This window comes from Bos grunniens, chromosome 23 (genome assembly GCF_055505025.1).
Source record: "Bos grunniens cultivar Pamir isolate PY7600 chromosome 23, Bosgru_T2T1.0, whole genome shotgun sequence".
NCBI classification, from domain to species: Eukaryota; Metazoa; Chordata; class Mammalia; order Artiodactyla; family Bovidae; genus Bos; species Bos grunniens.
The window spans coordinates 9,641,773-9,662,368 of NC_141187.1; the positions used below are offsets into that span (position 1 = coordinate 9,641,773).

Genomic DNA, 20,596 nt, shown 5'->3' on the forward strand with positions numbered 1-20,596 from the left:
GATGGTGAAACAGTGGAAACAGTGTCAGACTTTATTTTGGGGGGCTCCAAAATCACTGCAGATGATGATTACAGCCATGAAATTAAAAGACGCTTACTCCTTGGAAGAAAAGTTATGACCAACCTAGACAGCATATGGAAAAGCAGAAACATTACTTTGCCAACAGAGGTCTGTCTAGTCAAAGCTATGGTTTTTCCAGTAGTCGTGTATGGATGTGAGAGTTAGACTGTAAAGAAAGTTGAGTGCCTACGAATTGATGCTTTTGAACTGTGGTGTTGGAGAAGACTCTTGAGAGTCCCTTGTATTGCAAGGAGATCCAACCAGTCCATCCTAAAGGAAATCAATCCTGAATGTTCATTGGAAGGACTGATGTTGAAGGTGAAATGCCAATACTTTGGCCACCTGATGCGAAGAGCTGACTCATTTGAAAAGACCCTGATGCTGGGAAAGATTGAAGGCGGGAGGAGAAGAGGATGACAAACAATGAGATGGTTGGATGGCATCACCGACTCAATAGACATGAGTTTGGGTAAACCCTGGGAGTTGGTGATGGACAGGGAGGCCTGATGTGCTGCAGTCTATGGGTCGCAAAGAGTCAGACATGACTGAGTGACTGAACTGATCCTATACAGAAAACCAATTAGGAAATAGAGTAGTTGAAAAACATATTATAGGGCTTCTTTGGTGGTCCAGAGGTTAAGAATCCTCCTTGCAATGCAGTGGATACTGGTTTGATCCCTGGACCTGGAAGATCCCACATGTCCCGGAGCAACTAAGCCTGTGTTTCACACTAGTGAACGCACACACCCTAGAGCCCTTGAGCCACAACTACTGAAACTTGTGTGCTTAGAGTCCATGCTCTGCAACAAGAGAAGCCACTGCAACAAGAAGCCCACACAGAGCAACTAGAGAGCAGCTCCCGCTTGCCGTAACTACAGAAAAGCCCCCGTACAGCAAGAGGACCCAGTGTAGTCAAAATAAAACTGAATTAAAAAAAAAAAACCACTATAAATCAACTAGACCTTACAGACATACATACAGAACACTTCTTCCAAAGAATGTGCATTGCTCTCAAGCACACATGGAGCTTTCTCCCGGATAGATCAGATGTTAGGCCACTAAACAAATTTTAATAAATTTTAAAACCTAACAAAGAAAGACTCAGAACCTGATGGCTTCACTGATGAATTATACCAAAAATCTAAAGGAGAATCAATGTCAATCCCTCTCAAACTCTTCCAAAAACTTGAATAAAAGGGAACACTTCCTAATTCACTCTAACTTAGCATTGCCCTCTTACCAAAGCCCCCTTGTGGCTCAGCTGGTAAAGAATCCGCCTGCAATGGGGGAGACCTGGGTTCGATCCCTGGGTTGGGAAGATCCCCTGGAGAAGGGAAAGGCTCCCCACTCCAGTTTTCTGGCCTGGAGAATTCCTTGGACTGTATAGTCCACGGGATTGCAAAGAGTCAGACACAACTGAGCGACTCTCACTTCACTTCAGTTCACTAACCAAAGCCAGACAAACACACAAAACTACAGATCAATATCTCATTAATGTAGAGGTAAGGCAATAAGAGAACTCTGAATAAATTTAAGAGAATTGAAATCATACAAAGTGTGTTCTCTGAATGCAGTGGGTTGAATTTAGAAATCAGTAATAGAAGGAAAACTGGAAAATTAGCAAATATGCTGATAGTAAACAACACACTCATTAAAAAACCAATGGGTTAAAGATGAACCAATGGGTTAAAGACAGAATCACTAAGGAAATTAGAAAATACTGAGACAAATGAAGACATACCAAAACTTATGAGATACAGTAAAAGCAGTATGCGGTGGGAAATTTATAGTTGTAAATGCTTATATTAATAGAAGATCTCAGATAAACAACCTGCCTTTAAACCTTAAGGAACCAGAAAAAGAAGAGCAAATTAAATGAAGGAAGGAAGGAAATAAGATACAGCACAAATAAATATGGGAGGTGGGGAACAACAGAGAACTGACAAAATCAAAAGTTAGTTCTTTGAAAATATAACAAAATTGACAACATTTTAGTTAGACTAAAAAAAAATAGAAGATGAAAATAACTAAAATCAGAAATGAAAGCAGGAATGAAAAGGATTATAAGGGAACACTATGAACTATTATATGCAAACAAGGTAATCTGGGTGAAATTGACAAATTCCTAAATTATTAAAACTGATTCAAGAACAAATTCTCAACAGACCTATAATAAGTAAGAAGATTGGATCAGTAATCAAAAACATCGTGACAGAAAAATCAGGACTATATGTCTTCATTTGCCAGTTCTACCAAATATTTGAAGAAGGATTAACATCAATTTTATTCCAACTCTTCCAGAAACTAGAGTAGGAGAACACTTTCTGTGAGGACAACATTATCCTGATACCAAAGCCAGAGAAAGATTCCATAAGAAAACTATAGACCAATATTCCTAATGAACATAGGTACAAAAATCTTCAATAAAATACTAGCAGACCAAATCCAATGGCACATTAAAAAAGATTACACACAATGACTAAATGGGATTTATCCTAGGAAGGCAAGGGGGGTTTCAACTATAGGAAAATCAGTGTCATATAGCACATTAATAGGACAAAGGAAAAAACCACATACTCAATTCAATAGATGCAAAAAAGCATGTGACCAAAAAAAAAAAAAAATCCTTTCATGATAAAAACACATGAAGGGGTTCTCTTGGAGAAGGCAATGGCAACCTACTCCAGTACTCTTGCCTAGAAAATCCCATGGACGGAGGAGCCTGGTGGGGTCGCTAAGAGTCAGACACGACTGAGTGACTTCACTTTCACTTTTCACTTTCATGCATTGGAGAAGGAAATGGCATTGCCTGGAGAATCCCAGGGATGGGGGAGCCTGGTGGGCTACCCTCTATGGGGTTGCACAGGGTCGGACACAACTGACGCGACTTAGCAGCAGCAGCAGGGGCTTCTCTGGTGGTTCAGTGGTTAAGAATCCACCTTGCAATGCAGGGGACACCGGTTCGACCCCTGGCCCAAGAAGATCCCACACTGCAGAGCAGCTAAGCCTGTGCACCACAACTACCAGGCATTAGAGCCCACGACTGCAACTACTGAGCCCACGTGCCCAGAGCCCACGCTCCACAGTCAGTCCCCACTCACCTCAACTAGAGAAAGCCCATGCAAAGCCACGAAGACCCAGCGCAGCCGAAAAAGCAAAAACACGGGGACTTCCCTAGGCGTCCTGTAGTTAGGGCTTGGCACGCCCAGCGCAGTGGGCACAAGTTTGATCCCTGGTCGGGGAACCAAGTTCCTGCGTTACACATTGCATGGCCAAAGCAAAAAAAACAAAAACACAGAAATCTACAAATAGAAGGATAGCCTTTTCAGCAAATGGTGCTGGAACCACTGGATATCTGTATGCAAAAATTACCAACTTGAATTCATAGCTTGCAATATATACAGATTCTGATGCATAATTCTATATGAAACTCTAGCAAACACAAACTATAGTGACAGAAAGCAGATTAGAAAGTGTGAGAGTTGGGTGAGAGGGATCACAAAGAGGCACAAGGAAATCTTGGGCAGTGAGGGATAGATCTATTACCTTGGTTATCATAGTTTCATTTGAACACATATGTCAAGACATCTTAAATTATACACTTTAGATGCAGCTCATTTTAATTATAGCTCAATACAGTTTTAAAAATATGAAAAGTAAAAAATGCCTCAACAGGGGCTTCTCTGGTGGTCCAACGGCTAAGACTCTGTGCTCCCAATGCAGGGGGCCCAGGTTCCATCCCTCGTAGGGGAACTAGATCCCACATGCTGCAACTAAGACCTGGCATGGCCAGATAAATAAAAAATAAAAGAATGCCTCAATAAGTATGGGTCAGTGCCTGTTTATTTTATAAATGAGTTAATGAGAGGTGAGTTGATTGGCCCAGGGATTGGGAAGGGGGAGACATACAAAGAAAAAGGAACCAAGACTGTAGCAGAATTTTGTTGGCCACCATCATGCTGCCCAGGCTTAACCTTGCCAGGCTGGCCCCAACTGCCCTGACCCCACTTGTAGCCACTCTTGTGGCTTCAACTAACCTTGGAATCAACACCTTGGAATCTCAGAGTCCCTGACTCCAAAATGTAACTAATAATACCCACCTCATAAATAAGCTTATTGTTGACTGAAAGAAATGACATTTATGGGGGAATGCCCTGGCAGTCCAGTGGTTAGGTCTCTGCACTTTAATTGCCGAGGGCCCAGGTTCAATCTCTGGTTGGGGAAAATAAGATCCCACAAGCCATGCATGGCAAGATCCAAAAAAAAAAGGGGGCAGGTGCAGATTAAACACTAGGTAAATAATAAGCTGCTCCACAAATGTAAAGGACTACAAACACACTCTGACTGGTTACTTTTAAAAAATTATTTATCTGGCTGTGCTGGGTCTTCTTTGCAGCATGCAGTATCTTCAGTTGCAGCATGAGAACTCTCAGTTGCAGCCTGTGGAACCTAGTTCCTTGACCAGGGATTGAAACCAGGCCCCTACATCAGGGGCGTGGAGTCATAGCCACTGAACCACCAGGAAGTCCCCTGGCTCTTCCTTACACTGGCTCACTTATTTCTGTGCAGTTACCCGGTGTTTTGCATGTATCTCCTCTGTTTTCCCACCTCCATACCTTTGCTTCAGCTGTTCCTCCACTGCTTCCAGAGACCCATGGGCCTCTTTTGGGAGGGTGGAGCAGGAGGGGGCTGCTTCAGGAGTGGAAGACAAGCTTCTGAGACACTGCCCAGTGGAGCAGCCCTCACCCCACGATCCACGGGGTGAAGGCAGAGAGAGACCACATAGACCCCACCCCAGACATTGTGAGATTACTGGCAGCCTGAGCAGGGGAGGTTTGGGACTCCCTCCACTTCAGGGTTCCTACTGGTCACCCTTGGACAGCACCAGAAACCTGACTTCAAGGTACTTGCCTCCCTCTAGCTTTCCTGCACCTTCTAAGTCTGACCTACACCTGACCTACTTTCCCTTGTCCTCTAGCCTCCAGGCTTCAGCTCCATCCACAGTGAGTCAGGGATCAAAGTACCTGCCTCTCAGGGTAGCTGTGAAGGTCAGGGTCCTGGCCCTTGGCCCTGTACAAGCAGTAAGCGATCAAGGGATTGTCTGAACTGATGGGAGAGTACTTGGTACAGTGGAAAGCACTCATCAAATAATATTAGTTGTTATAATTGGTCCACTGAATTTTCTCAGATCAAGTACCCTCCAAGTAAAACAAATTCCCCTTGACTCCACCCCCAAACTGCAAACATCCACAATGGCCTTTCTCCAGTTTCAACTTATCTTGGTCTTCCTTGCCCGTCTCAGACAGCCCTGCTGGAAGTGACCAGTCAGTCCTCCATGAGCTCCTGCCCTCAGTCTGGGAAAGTTCACAGGATACTGGGCTGAGAGGTCAGGGGAGTAGAAGGAACTGGGGGCAGCACACAACACGTGTGAATTCTGAAACAGTGCATGGTAAATGCTGCATTTGGAGAACTGCAGAAAGTTCTATGAGGCTAGGGGAGAAAAAGGGCAGGTGGCAGAAGTGAGTCTGCAGAGGTGGGCAGGAGGCAAATCACAAGACATTGGGTACTCTAAGGTACTGGCTTCCCTGGTAGCACAGTTGGTAGAGTCGGCCTGTAACTCGGGAGACCTGGTTCAATCCCTGGGTTGGGAAGATCCCCAAGGGAAGGCAACCCACTCCAGTATTCTTGTCTGGAGAATTCCATGGACAGAAGAGTCTGCCGGGCTACAGTCCGTGGGGTTGCACAGAGTTAGACACGACTGAGTGACTTACACTCCAGGGTATTAGAACTTTACTTTGAAAGCTGTGGCTGGGAGGAGAACCAGAAGTGTAGCCAGGACACTGTGGGGGGTGGGGGAAGCAGGGAGGGGAGCAGGAAGTGAAGTTAGGGAGAAAATAAGTGGCCTTTGCACTTGTCAATGTGACAGTCACTAGCCATTGACAGGTGGCACTGCAGGCTTTCTAGAGGGGACGCATGAACCCATAGTGACCCCACAGGACATGGTTTTTTTTGGACAGGCTCAGCTCTTCCATCAGAGGGGTGAATTCAGGATTGGGATTCTGTAGGGGGGCTGCAGTGGGAGAAGATGGGCACAAGAAAGACTAAATAAATAATGGTGAATGAATGAGTGAGGAAGTGATGGACAGGGGATTAGACTAGGCACCGGCTGGACAGTGTTTGGTGTCTGGAGTGGGATAACCATATTAAAAAAAAAAGATATTTTCATGTCCACAGAGTTGGAACAGCTAGTTCTTTACAGCATGGCCAGAGATGTGTATTCTCTGCTTAGGGTTTCAGACTCCAATACTGGTGGAAAGTCCCTTCCCACCGTGCCTATTTCCCAACCTGTAAAGTGAGAGGATTAGACTGGATGATTCCCTAACATCCTTCCACCCCACCGCACAATGATTCACCACTGTTGCCTATTTTTATCCTTTTCTCACCTACCCAAGTGTTATGGCTACCCATACACTTGCTCTCAATACATGTTCATTGAGTTCCTGATGGTCTCTGTCACACAGACACTTGGCCGTGTATTGGAGTATTGTCAGTGCCCGACCTGTTGGCTGAGTGACGGTGATTCCACAAGGAAGTCCTCAGATGCAAATTTATTCACCACTTCCTGACTTCAGTTTCTCCTAGCTCCAATCCAACTTACACACTAAAGTGACCAGGAGAAAGTACTACTGAGTGGGTGAGAAGGCAGGTTCTGGAATCAGACCCCTTGGGTTTGACTACAGTTATTCCATTTATTACTTGTGTGACCCTGTATATATTAGTTGGCTTCTGTATTTTCTCCTAAAAACTTTGACTCATTTTACCCATTTGTGTAAAGCCATAAAATTAAGAGATGCTTGCTCCTTGGAAGAAAAGCTATGACAAACCTAGACAGCATATTAAAAAGCAGAGACATTACTTTGCCAACAAAGGTCCATCGAGTCAAAACTATGGTTTTTCGAGTAGTCATGTATGGATGTGAGAGTTGGACCATAAAGAAAGCTGGGCACCAAAGAATTGATGCTTTTGAACTGCAGTGTTACAAAAGACTCTTGAGAGTCCCTTGGATTGCAAGGAAATCAAACCTATCAACCCTAAAGGAAATCAGTCCTAAATACTCATTGGAAGGACTGATGCTGAAACTCCAATACTTTGGCCACCGGATGCGAAGAACTGATTCACTGGAAAAAACCCTGATGCTGGGAAAGACTGAAGGCAGGAGGAGAAGGGGACGACGGAGGATGAGATGGTTGGATGGCATCACCGACTCAATGGACATGAGTTTGAGCAAGCTCTTGGAGTTGGTGATGGACAGGGAGGCCTGGAGTGCTGCAGTCCATGGGGTCGCAAAGAGTCAGATACAACTGAGTGACTGAACTGACCGACACATTTGTGAGTTTAATTCCATTGGATGGTGTGAGGTAGGGATCTAAATTTGTTTTTTTCCCACTTGGTTAGCCAATTATTCCAACACCATTTACTGAAGGACCAACCCTTTTCCTACTCAGGTGCATGCTTTCTCTGGCTCTCACTATATTCCCACACACACATATGGGTCTGTTTCTATTTAGTTTCCTAATTCACTTCTCTGCCCGGTTCTTCCCATTTATCACGTTGTTTCAGTTACTGTATCTTTATATTAAGTCTTGATACTGATAGCACACAGGGCTTCCCTACAGTTCTGTTTTTCCTTGTAGTTTTTCAAAACTATCTTAGACATGCTTGGCACTTTTACATTGTGATTTTTAGAATTAATTTGTCCAGTTCTTTTAAAAAGCAGTTTGCCTAAAAAAAAAAAAACAAAAAAAACAGAGCTACCATATATGACCCTGCAATTCCACTCCTGGGCATATATCTGGAGAAGAACATGATCCGGAAGGATACATGCACCCTGATGTTCGTCACAGCGCTGTTTACGACAGACAAGACATGGAAGCAACCTGTGTCCATCGCAGAGGAATGGATACATATATACAATGGATATTAGTCAGTCATTATAAAGAATGAAATAATGCCATTTGTAGCAACATGGATGCACCCAGAGACTGTCAGACTGAGTGAAGTAAGTCAGAGAAGGAGAAATATCAAATGATATCCTTTATATGTGGAATCTAAAAAGAAATGATTCAAACGAACTTACTCACAAAGCATAAACTGACTGACAGACTTGGAGAATGAACTTACAGTCGCCAGGGGGAAGGGTGGGGCGAGGGGATAGTCAGGGAGTTGGGAATGGACAGGTACACACTGCTATATTTAAAATAAGTAACCAACAAGGATCTACTGTAGAGCAGGTGGAACTCTACCCAGTGCTTTGTGGCAGCCTGAATGGGAGGGGAGTTTGGGGGAGAATGGATACATGTGTATGCATGGCTGAGTTACTCTGCTGTTCACCCGAAACTATCACGGTTAATCGGCTATACCCCAACACAAAATAAAAAGCTAAAAAAAACCAAACTGTCCCTAGGCCTCCATTTCCTTTCCCACACACAGATGATGATCAAAGCTCCTATGTGCAAGGACAGCAACGACGAAACGTAACGCAGTGAACACATCCCCTGGCACGAAGGCCTGGAACGCAACCCAGGAGTGTCCGTAGATAGCAGCGTCATCTTCCCCGAATGCCCAACCCCACGCAGTCACTGCCGTTTTAAAACCTTTGTTGGCTTCCCAGTCATGCGGAGGAAAAGTTCAAACCACCGGCCAAGCCACCTGACCCCAGCTGACCTTTCCCATGGCGCCTCCCCCCGAAACTGCTCTCACGTTCCAGCCCCAGAAAACTCGCCGTTACCCTAGCGCCGTGTCCTTGCACACGCTGTCCTCTTGGTGAGAATTCCTTCACCCCTCATGAATCCTCTCAGATTGTGGCTCTTCTGGGATGGAGTTAGTCACTCTCTCTGCCTTCTATTGCATTTGTCACTTTGCACTGTGACTTATTTAGTGAACTCAGCACAGCCCTTGGCATTTCCCAAACAGGTGTTCACTCTCAGCCACTATCTAACGATCACATATCAACTCTGGTGTCACATACATTCCTTATTTCTTAATTCTTTTAACTTAATGAGTTTATTTGGCTGTACCTGGTCTCCGTTGTGGCATATGGGATCTTAGTTCCCTGACCAGGGATCAAACCCATGCACCCGCATTGGGAGCAGAGAGTCCCAGCCACTGGGCCACCAGAGAAGTCCTCACTTATTTAATGCTTATGACGGCCCCACAAAGTAGACTTCTCCCCCACTGAACAGGAAAAAATGGGAACGGTAACTTATCCAAGATCACAGAGCTTGTCAACAGCTGAACCAAGGTCTCCCCCCGGTCTAATTCCAACGCTCACACTTTCTATCATAGCTAACAGCCTTCCCTCTCGTCTCTTTTCTGAATCTCTCACTCATCCCATGCTTCCATGGTCCTCCTGTCCAAGCTCTCTCCATCAGCCTCTCTTACCCTACCTCCAAATGCTTACCTCCCTAGGCTGTCATCTCTTCCACTTCATACCATCTGTCACCCCAGCCGCTGTCTCTGTGAGGACTGCATGTCCTGGGTTGAGCACATTGCTGGTATTCAGGCCACAGAACACAGAGCCTCGTGGCTGCATCCGCAGATGCTGAGGTACCTCCTTAGCTGGGTGTCACAAGACCAAGGAGATAAAATAAACTTTTCACATCTCAAATGTGGCTGAAACCAGAAAGCAAACAATTCCACAGTCTATAGCAACAGAGTTTCTTGGGCACAATTACCAGGTCTCCAAAAAGAATGGGAGCTAGGCTGACTGGGGTTTGGGCAGTAATTCTGCCAACTCAATCTAGCTTGGATGGTCAAAGCTGCTACCTCACAATAACAAAGCACGTAGGAAGTGAGGCGGTGCCGTCCCCAGTGCTGGTTCCAGCGATGTCAGAGCTGCGTTTGTGATCTTTGGGCTAATTTCCTCTTATCACTCATGCTCAAGGTTTGGGGGCCTCCTGAGATTTCTCTCTCGCTTGCCCTCTTGCTGCAAGTCCTGCAGGCTATTAGGAGACTGGGCTGGAGTGAAATAATCCCAAAGTTTGTTATTTACCCTGAAAATGAACAACAGTCAACAAGCAGTGGATGCGATGGGGACAGGTCACCTTTAGAATGGCCCATCATGGGACTTCCCTGGTGACCCCTAGTTAAGAATCCACCTCCAGGGTACCCAGGTTTGATTCCTGGTCAGGGAACTAAGATCCCACATACTGCAGGGCAGTGCACAAGCGCACGTGCCACAACAGATTCCATTATGTCAAAACTAAGACCTGCTGCAGCCAAATAAAATAGAAAGAAAAAGATCTGACGTGGGCAAGTGGAGAGTTTCCCCAGATCCCAAGTAGAGGTGGCCATTTGGTGGTTTCCTGCATATATCGCTTGCATCAGTGTTCATAGTTCATACCCTCATTGCACACACGAAATCTGGCAAAACAAAGGCTCCTTTGATAGGGGAAGGTAGGGTGATCATCATGGGATAAAAAAGGCCTGCAGAATCAGAATTTGAGGAGGAAAGGGTACCCTGATCAGTTGTTAGGAAATCTGCCCTGTGGTTGAATGAAGTCATCAGACTACAATTGTTCAGCAACCAAATTACTGGCTACCCACACAGATAGCTGGTGCACTCAGGTAACTTGGTTTGACATTTATCATCATATAAACGAGCCAGCTGGCATCCAGGCACCTACACCTCAGTCTCTTACAAGTTAGACTCATGGGAGTCTTGTCCTGGTAGTGACTCTCTGGGGACACAGACATCAGGTTTCTTGGCTTACAAACCTTGGCCAGTGGTGATGCTACCAGAGTTCCAGAGAGGCCAGCTCCCCTCAGTAGCTAAACGTGTTTATCTGATGGTGACACACTGCTTATTCTTGCGTCTCCAGCCCTTTCTCCATTTCCAGGCCCACCCTCTGCGTCTGCATGGCCTGGCATCATAACAAGCTTCTGGGCAGCTCCTTTCCAACCTCTCCTACTGCCTCCTCAAACATGACTGGTTCTACATGACTGCCCTGCTCAAGATCACTTCACATGTCTGCAGCCAAACTCCTTGACCTGGCTTTTGGGGGTTTTCCCTAATTTGGTCTTGTCATGCTTTATCTTTCATTACAGCCCCCTAATGCCCATCATCTGTCTTTGGCCTGGGGGACAAAGCTTACTTCATGTTGCTCTCTCCCTGGCGACACCCTGTCTGTTCTCTGCAAGTTCGACCAGTGTGCATCTTCAAAACGCTGTTTCAGCCCTCCCTGACTCCACCACACCCAACTCCTGCTTCCACATAGGAGAGCACCTCTGGGTGTGGCTCATCTCTGTTTCCTCACGCCCCTCAAAGCATCTGCCGGGGACTCCCTGGCACTGACTCCCTCTGCCTGCTCAGGCTTCACTTCATTCCTCACTTGAATTTCCTCAAGAGCAAATCATCCATGGGGCTACCTCTGATCTCTGGGGCAACTCTCAAGAATCCAGCAGAGGAGGGAGGGGGGATCAAAATGAGACTGATGAGAAGGACTTGAGGAAAACTTCTAGAAAGAAGAGACCAGACATTAAGCAGGGATGTGTGAGAAATACTGGTTTTTATTGATTGGCACAATATTACAACCTACAGTTCCAATGCCCTTCCCTCCCACACAGTTCAAGTGGAAAGAAAACTGATTAACACATAGGAAGGAACAGCACACTCACGGGTTAAAGCATTTGTTTTTACACAAGGAGTGGGATGGGGGGTGGGATTTTAGGGATAATACCAGGGTTCCATCTAGACTATGGGGGAGGGCTTTGCTGTCCTCTGCTGCCAGCATTACACGGGGGATACTTTAGTAAGGGGGCAGCTACACGCGGCTGGCCGGTTACTACAGGGGGGAAGTGGGACTCGAATCTTGGAGTACCTGTCTCGTACCCAAACCTGGTTTTTTTTTTCAGCCCTCCTCCACAGCTGCCTGCACCCACAGGAAATAGGTGTGAAGGAAGCCGAAGGACGGCCTCCGAGAGAAAGGGAAGCAGGCAAACTCAGTTTCCTTCCGCCTTCTCTGGACTGTCCCCCTCCCCCTGGCCCCGAAGAGCACTGAGAAGGCCTTCCTAGCGAACGCTGTGGAGAGACTGGGAGCAGGCCATATCTGGCCTGGTAGCTCTGAACGGGTAGAGAGGAAAACGTGATTTTCCGTACAATACCAAGCAAGGTTGTTTTGGGAATGAAAATAAATGGAAAACAAGACCATCCCCCGTGGGTTGGGAGCGCCGAGGTCCCAGAGCGCACTGGGATTGTGGTAAGGGCAATATTCCTAAAGCCCGGTTCCACAACACAGCGCCAGGTTCCTGGAGGTTAAGGGACCATGACCAACCTCTCCTCCCAAACAGGCGCCTTTCCTTGGATTCCCTGGTTCTGTTGAGCTCGTTCGAGATTATTCTGCCACCTTTCCCCAGGACGTGAGGGCTTAGCTCATTGGTCCTTCCGCTCTCTACCCCTTCTACAAACACTCAGCACACTCCTCAACAGGTGACCCATTCTCACCTGCAGAATGGCCACCGAGGAACCAGATCACCGGGAAGGCTAAGCTGTCTGCTTTTCTGTGTGGTCCTGATGGAAGGAGACAAAAGCAGACTTCTGGCGGGGTCAGAACAGTCTGGTTTGGGTGTGTGGGTCCCTGGCTCTCTGTCTCAGCCCTGGAGCCTTGGCCATTTAAGCTTCAGACAAAACATATATAAGCATGACTGGGGAGGGACAAATACTTTGTCCTTCAGAAAAAGTTAAACTCAACACATCTTGGCTACTTTGCCTCCATCCAAAGGGTTCCTTGGAAATACTTGTTGAACTTGGCCAAAGGGAGACAGCACCTGGACCTGGATCTGGACCTAGGCCGCAATGAAAACACTTGCAACAGAAGGGGAGCAAGAGTGGAGTGGAGGTGAGCGTGGTTAGGAAAACCCTCAAATAAGCCTTATGCTGCCTGAGACCATACTCTGTGGCTCAGAGAACAGGGCTGGGGCCTCACTGCTTCCTCAGAGCCCATCCCCTGCCAGGGCCAATGGGCAGGATGTGAGAAAGGTCCCTGAACTAAAAACTGGGCTCTTTATACAGAAGCAAGTATAAAGATGCTACTATAACGGGCAGCCAGAGATGCCTGCTTTTCTGTGACAACACCCTTAAATGCTACTGCCTCCTTAAACACATGGCAATCTGGTAGTTATCTTTCTTAAGACAGATGCACTGACATTTTACTTATTCTAACCACCAACTTTTTGTTCAATTATAAACCAGTCTGAATGCTTTCAGACTATGAAACAATAAAAGCAGACCTGACATGTATACAGCCGCACCCCACACTGTCTCTTTTACAAGAGTGGACCCACTGGTTTTCTAACTACAAAACGAAACGCAGCACCATGTGGCTGCTGGGCCCTGAATGACCTTGCGCACCTGTGCCCTGGGCAGCACGCCTGTGTCCGTGCACAGGCGAGTGACAGGGGCAGGTTCTCAGAGGCTAACACAGCAGCAGAGGATCTGGCTAACGGAGGATTTTGGAGAAAGTCCCTTTGGGTTCTGAGCAAAAAATGCTCTCAGTCATGTGGGAGGAGGCCGAAGGGCAAGTCTGGGTCTATGCACGTGGCTCAGACACCTGCCGCTCCCTTCTGTATCCACTCCCTCCCGTAACCAAGCTGCGTGCTGGCCTGAGAGGGCCCTCAAAGTCCTTACCTCCCCTCAGAGCTCTGGAAACTCCCCAAGACCCTAACGTCGGCCAGGCCCCCATGGTGACCCTGGGTGGAGCAGGCCTACCTGTGCTGGTTCTGTGCGTCTCCAAAGTCAGCCTGTACCTTCCCTGGCGTAAGTCATATCTGTTATGCAAGACCAAGCCTTAACCCTGAAATCCTGTTTTCTACCCAATGGGACAGAAATGGGGTGTAGGAGGCTACGTGGATCTATTGCTGTTCTAATTAGCACAGGGTGTTCAGATGGCTGGGCTCATATCGATATCACTTCCTGCAGGAATCTACAGTCCACCTCACTGGAGAAATGACTTCCTAAAGGTGAGCCACTTACCCACTCTACAGACGGGGGAGTCCGGTCTTGAGGCCCAGCATCAGGACTGGGGCATCTTGCTTTTTTCCTGAGGAGTTGCAAAGCCTTAAGGTTTTGATCTTAACGCCTGCCTGGGACCTCAAGCCCGCACGAATGATGTTACTGTATTGTTGGAAAGTTCCTTGAAAGGTTCATCCCACAGATAACACAGTTCACAGATGGTGAGCCATTTAGTAGGTAAGTGTTCCAGACCAGAATTTATGTTCCCCAACTCAAGGATTAATAGAATCTTCACCTCTGGCCTGGCGGCAGTAGGGGTGGGAGGATGGGTAGCACATTGAAATGGAGATGAACCTGGAAAATGACAAGACCGCTGCCTTTGTATCTTTTAGAGCCTATCTCCAGGGGTTTAAATGCCTTTTTTGCTGTTCTAGTGGCCCCTGTTTGGGGTTAAGAACTGGGAATGTAAACCGAAGGAAACCTATTTAACTAAACAACTGATCAGAGGAACAGAAACAGTGACTCGCTACCTCCTAGATATTACCCTTGCTTTTTCAGCCAGAAGCACTTCCTTCTCCTGCAGAGGCCCTCCTGGGGCGCTCAGTTCCGAGTCAAGGCGGCTTTTCCGGGCACTCCCCTTGCCAGGTGGACAGTCCCATTCTCAAAGACAAGCTCAGGCTCACAAATCATCACGATAAACAAAGCTTCAGGGGAGGAACATGCCTTTTCACTCCGAAAGCTTCATGCTGCAGAGACACATGAGATCAATCATGTGACTGTTGGCCTCAGCTCAAGTAGTCCGTTAGAATCAACACCAAATGGTATTCTTTCTTTCTGTATTTATTAATGTTTAAGGGGATTAGGAGGACAACAATTGGATTAATCTGAAGGTGAGACGTATCATTTTTTTCAGATGGCCTGACTAGGCATTCTCCATCCTGAAAGGTTATCAAGCTAATGGAAAAACACTGTCAGAGTGCGAAGCTGCCCTTTCAGAGGCAGAAATGGAAGGCTCCTGGCTTCCCAAGGAGAGTCCGCCTAAAATCTCCAGGTTCCCAGGACTTGTGATGACCTCACAGGATGTAGTATAGTCTAAAGATTGCAGTATTTGGCAGTTTACAATTTACTTGAAAATCTAGAATGTCTCACTGCTTTAGGTGACATCTAAGCTGACATGGAAAACACAGCTCTTAGGGATGGTGTGGACTCTGTGACAAGCTCACCCCAGAGCACAGAGACTGACTCTGGGGTACTTTCCCACCTACTCCAGGTGAAGGGGGTGCCCTGATGGGGCAAGGCTGGGACCACTAAGGTCAAAGGCTGCACAGCCTTGTGGAAACAGGCTCCAACCCATCAGGGCTCGGAAGGAACAACTCCCACCCGAACTGGGCAGTACGCACGCACAGCCTCAGGACTGACCTCTTTTAAAGTCTTCAAGAACAAGAACCCGAGGAGCCACCTGCATCACTGAATCCCCAACAATCTCCTCTCCCTAGAACTGCTTGAGCTGACCGTCCTGCATGTCTATTTCTTTGAAAAGATATTGATGTGCCTGTACTTGGGGTCAAGATGAAGCTACACTATCTAACTCTTGCTTCTCTCGAAGCAAAAATTTACCTCCATGTGGAGATTTCTCCAGGTTATTTTAGTTCTTCATTGACTGTTAACTAGGATGGGCTGAGAGAACACTTCGGAAATATTAAAAAATCATACAGTTGTGGCAAAAATCACATTGTGGTTATTAAAGCCTTTTTTGTAAACTAAACAAACAAAAAAATATGGCTCAGGCTAAGCTGTTTAAGAAAAAAGATCAGGTGGGGAGATGAACAGAGGTGTGAATACAGCACTGGATGGGAATGACGAACACACCCAGGTCAGCAGAAGACCCGTCTGGCTGAGGACGTTCAGAAGCAGCCCCCAACGAGCACTGTACGTGGAGGAGAGAAAAGGGAAGAGGAAGCGTGGTTTTGTGGGGAACTTTTCCTTCTAGAATTCAAGGTGACTTCTTCTAAGCGAGTGTGAGAGACTTTACATGGGCTGACTCCCAACATCAAAACAGAACTATTTCTCTGCCATGAAGCAACCTGACTATGTAGCAACAAGAGTACAAAAAACTGCAAACACTCTCAGAGGGCAGTGACCCTCTCTACTCACGGAGGCTGCCGGCAGCAAGGACTCGGGCCTCCCTTTGCGTAGCTCTCACAACACAATCCTGTGGGGGGAAGCCCTGTGGCCAAGCCACCTCCCAGGCCTTGCTGCGCCTACCAGCAGGTAACAATTCCCCACCTCTCACCCCTCCAGATGGCCTCAGCTCAGACCCAGCAGTGCGGGAGCCCTCTTCACACAGGGCAGATAGGGCAGCAGACATTTGTAAAAACCACAGTCAATCCTGCAACTTTTCCATCCTGTGATGTTTGCTGTGAGAAAAATCAAGACTTCTGTTTCATGGGCTGCACTATCCTAGAGGCTACAAAAAACCCAAAGTGGCTGACCTCTAGTAGTCCTTCTCTTTCTCTCTTACACACACACACACACACACACACACACACACACACACACGGGCTGCACTATCCTAGAGGCTACAAAAAACCCAAAGTGGCTGACCTCTAGTAGTCCTTCTCTTTCTCTCTTACACACACACACACACACACACACACACACACACAGAGTCCTGTTCCAAAAAAAAAAAAAAATGTCATGATCTCACTGATGTTTCCCCAAGGGCTTCAAATTATGAACAAATTTAAATTTAAAAAATTCTATCGCTATCTTTCTCCATCCTGAGTATGGTGGACTCCAATGGACACTCCAGTAATAGTCAGATTCTAAGACATGTCCGTTCACTTTAAGAAAGAGACTTTATGTCTGCCCTGAACACAGGAAGGAATCTGTTTCTGCCAAGCCTGAAGAAGGTAAGTACTTGCAGAATTAATGGCAAATCAGTGTTGTTGGAACATTCTGCAAGTAAGGTAAGCCTGGTGCTTTCTCTGTTTTGTTTTCTTTGGGGGAGACAGGAAGGCTACTGCGACCATGCGTCCAAGTAACCTATCACGACAGGGCTCTACCACACATCAGGAGACAGCCATGGTGTTGATGGTGCCAGGGAGGGACAGACACCAAGCCCCGGCCATCAGAATCCCAGTGCAACAGACAAAAGCACCAGTTTCAACAATTCTGGTGTTGGACAAAGCCTCCTTTTGTCAGTTGAGGAAGCAGCAGCACAATCTCTCCAGTTAACTGCATTAATGGGATCTATTCATGACTGAAAAATACTTCTTGGCACAGTTCATGTTCCTGACCCAAAGACACCAACAACAATCCAAACTGGATTTTGTAGGGTAGTGTATTATTACACCAGCCCAGTGAAAACTTCAGATCACTAAAAATGCACAAATTATTATTAACACTGCAGTTCCTATTTCAGGAGTACTGACTGTTTTCCTGCAAAGCACTTTCTGTATCATAAAGGCAGAATTTATTTGGAAGACTGTGTTTTGGGGATTCCATTTAGCGCTTAGTTGAATTTATTTTACAGCCCCTTTTATTTATTTGGAGAAAACCCCAGAATGCTCCAAATCAGGTGATAAGTAGCAGTGTGTTCATTTCAAGTAGAACACGTGGGCAGTGAGTTGGCATTTAGACTCAAATCCCGTGGTGCTTTCTATCCACTGGGACCCTTCCGTGGGGACAGGATTCCTTTCCCAGAGGTAGAGTGGCGCTAAGGAAACTGCCAGCCCTGCTTTTTGGCTCTGTGTTTTAAGACTGGGAGAGAAGATGCAAACTGAGAACTGATAGCAAATTAAAGTTCAACTGACGCTCCCCAAAACGTTGAACGTTAAATGACCAGGCCTACCAGATATACACATTTCTTTTAGCGGGAGGGAAGAACAAAAGTTTTTCAAAGTTTGAGTATTTATTAGATTTTTTAAATAAAGAGAACTACGATTTTAATTTCACATCTCAGCCGTGTTTTGACAAAGGAGATGCCACTAACAGTTTAGCAATAAACTCCTGTCCCAAAGCCAGGGATTGATCAGGGTCCCCCCGCTCCACCCCCAGTCTCTAGACCCTTTTCTGTGCGCTTGTCTAGTAAACAACACAATTGGCAAATGAAGCCAGCATCCAACCTGTATCAAAAACCAACAAGACAGTCTGCAGTGAGCCAATGCATCATGTAGCCGTTCTAGTAAATGATTAAGCATTCTCCCGTACCACTTCTCAGCAGACGATGGACCTTTCACATCCTGGTGGGAGACAAATTTAATATTTCTGAGCATGCTCCATGGTGTAATTACAAGTGCTATAACATTACAAAGACAAGCAAACATCTGAATTTTCCTCCTGTGTACTTTTCAGGAACGTAACATGGTTACCCAGAACGGGACAGGGCTGTGCAGCTGCGCCTGCCAAGCACAGCTGGATGCTTCCGGCACAAGGACCATGTCCAGCTCCGTGCAGTGTAAGGCATGGACACACAGGGAGAGAGGCTGCTGTAGGCGGTAAGTAGCATTATGGAAAAAACTCCAAACCAGCAGGAGAGAAACAGTGCTCGATGCTCCAGTTTTTTTGATAGTAATCCCAAGAATCCAGTTCAAATCCCTATTGTCAACACATAGGAGGAATTCAATTTCTAGCATTGTTTCTCCGGATCTGAGCTGAGGCCATTTGCTCCTGGCTTGGTAATAAAAAACAAAATAGGTTTCTTCCTGTTTCTTTCTTGGCGTGGAAACACAGCTTCGAGAAGAGAAGGCGTGAGTCCTGGGAGACTATGAAGCAGCTAAACCCTTCCCGGACCCTATGTAACTACACCAGCAACTGGGGAAAGGAGAGGGCGGGGAAACTCACCTAGCCACTAGCATCAAAAATGAAAAAGCTAATGAATTGTGAGGCTCTCCACTTCAGAAACACCCCAATTTGAAAACTAAAACCTTGAAAAATTAAAACAAATGCCTCTTCTAAAAGTCATTTATTTACATATTATATGTCCAGTATATAATGTGTAGATAAATGCACCCTGCAGTGAAAGTGACCAACCTACTGGACTGAACAGCACATCATGGGACAAATTCTTGAAAGGGTTCATCTCATATTGGATATCTTTTAATAAAAAAAAAAAATCTGGCCAGGGCTGGGATGAGACAAACAGGAACACTTCAGAATCCAAGGCAGAGGGAAGGCTGTTTGCCTCTTTAGAGAGTTGTAGGGGTGTGAAAAGGGAGAGACAGATCATGCACAAAAGTACTTACAAATTACATACCCAACCCCCACCCCCTCAATAAAAAGAGAAGAAAAAGCCCCATCACTTAACACCAAACAGCAACATTATCAATAAACCCTTTCTCTGCTGCCCATCATGCCCTATTTGAACGAGGAGGCCTGTGAGGAGAGGTGAAAGAGCAAGGGTGAGAGGGAAGACCTGCACTTCAGTCTCATTTCCAATTTCCACTTCTCTTACAGGAAATCTTCAGTCATCTGATGCCCGGCATCGAGCTCTGAGCAGATACTGAGTATGTGGGGGCCACGAGCGGGGTGCCGTTGTTGGCTGAGTAGCCTTGTCTCAACGTTTCAAAATACGAGGCCTGCACCGGTTTGTGACACTGCAGCACGTTTATGGCATCTTCTATTTTAAACCATTCCCGCTTCCTTCCTGTGGAGGCAGAGAGTAAAAGAAATTAGTACACAAGGGAAGCAGCCGCAGGTTTCTGATCCTGTCACTTTTGAGAAAACACAGGGAAAAAACCCACAGAAACGACTGTCATTAATGTTTTTCTTTTCTTTTTAAAGTTATTTATTTATTTATGGCTGCACTGGGTCTCGCTGCTGCGCGAGGGCTGTCTCTAGCTGCAGATAGTGGGGGCAATACTCCACTGCAGCACGCAGGCTTCTCGTTGGGGCTGGTTCTCTTGCTGCAGGGGCTCTAGGGCGTGCATGCTTCAGTAGCTGTTCCAAGGCACGTGGAATGTTCCTGGACCAGGGATCAAACTCATGTTGCCTGCACTGGTAGGCAGACTCTTAACTGCTAGACCACCAGCGAAGTCCTTCTTTCCTTTTTTAAACAGAAGTACAAATGACCCAAAACACAGTATATGAGTTCCAGGTATACAACACAGTGATCTGACATTTCTGTTGCTGTTCTTGTTATTCAGGTGCTAAATTGAGTACAATTCTTTGCGACCCCATGAACTGCAGCATGCCAAGCTTCTCTGTACTTCACTATTTCCTGGAGTTTGCTCAAACTCATGTCCATTAAGTCGGTGATGCCATCCAACCATGTCTCATCCTGTTGCTCCCTTCTCCTCGTGCCTTTGATCTTTCCCAGCAGCAGGGTCATTTCCAATGAGTTAGCTCTTCTCATCAGGTGACCTCCACCATAGCTCAGTGAAGAATCTGCCTGCAATGCAGGACACTAGGGATCGACTCCTAGGTCTGGAAGGTCCCCTGGAGAAGGAAATGGCAATCCACTCCAGTATTCTTGCCTGGAAAATCCCATGGACAGAGGAGCCTGGCGGGCTACAGTCCATGGAGTCA

The 20,596-nt window shown here is 46.4% G+C and overlaps 1 protein-coding gene across 2 annotated transcripts in view; it reads right to left on the bottom strand.

Moving 5' to 3' along the window:
- Nucleotides 1-11,608: 11,608 nt before the first annotated feature.
- NUDT3 (nudix hydrolase 3) overlaps nucleotides 11,609-20,596 on the bottom strand; it is a 123,569-nt gene continuing 114,581 nt past the window's right edge. For both annotated transcript variants that reach the window (XM_086371210.1, XM_086371209.1), the window contains one exon: nucleotides 11,609-19,715. In XM_086371210.1, the coding sequence (XP_086227336.1) occupies nucleotides 19,537-19,715 (179 nt within the window). In that variant the 3' untranslated portion in view covers nucleotides 11,609-19,536. The remainder of the gene's footprint in view (nucleotides 19,716-20,596) is intronic.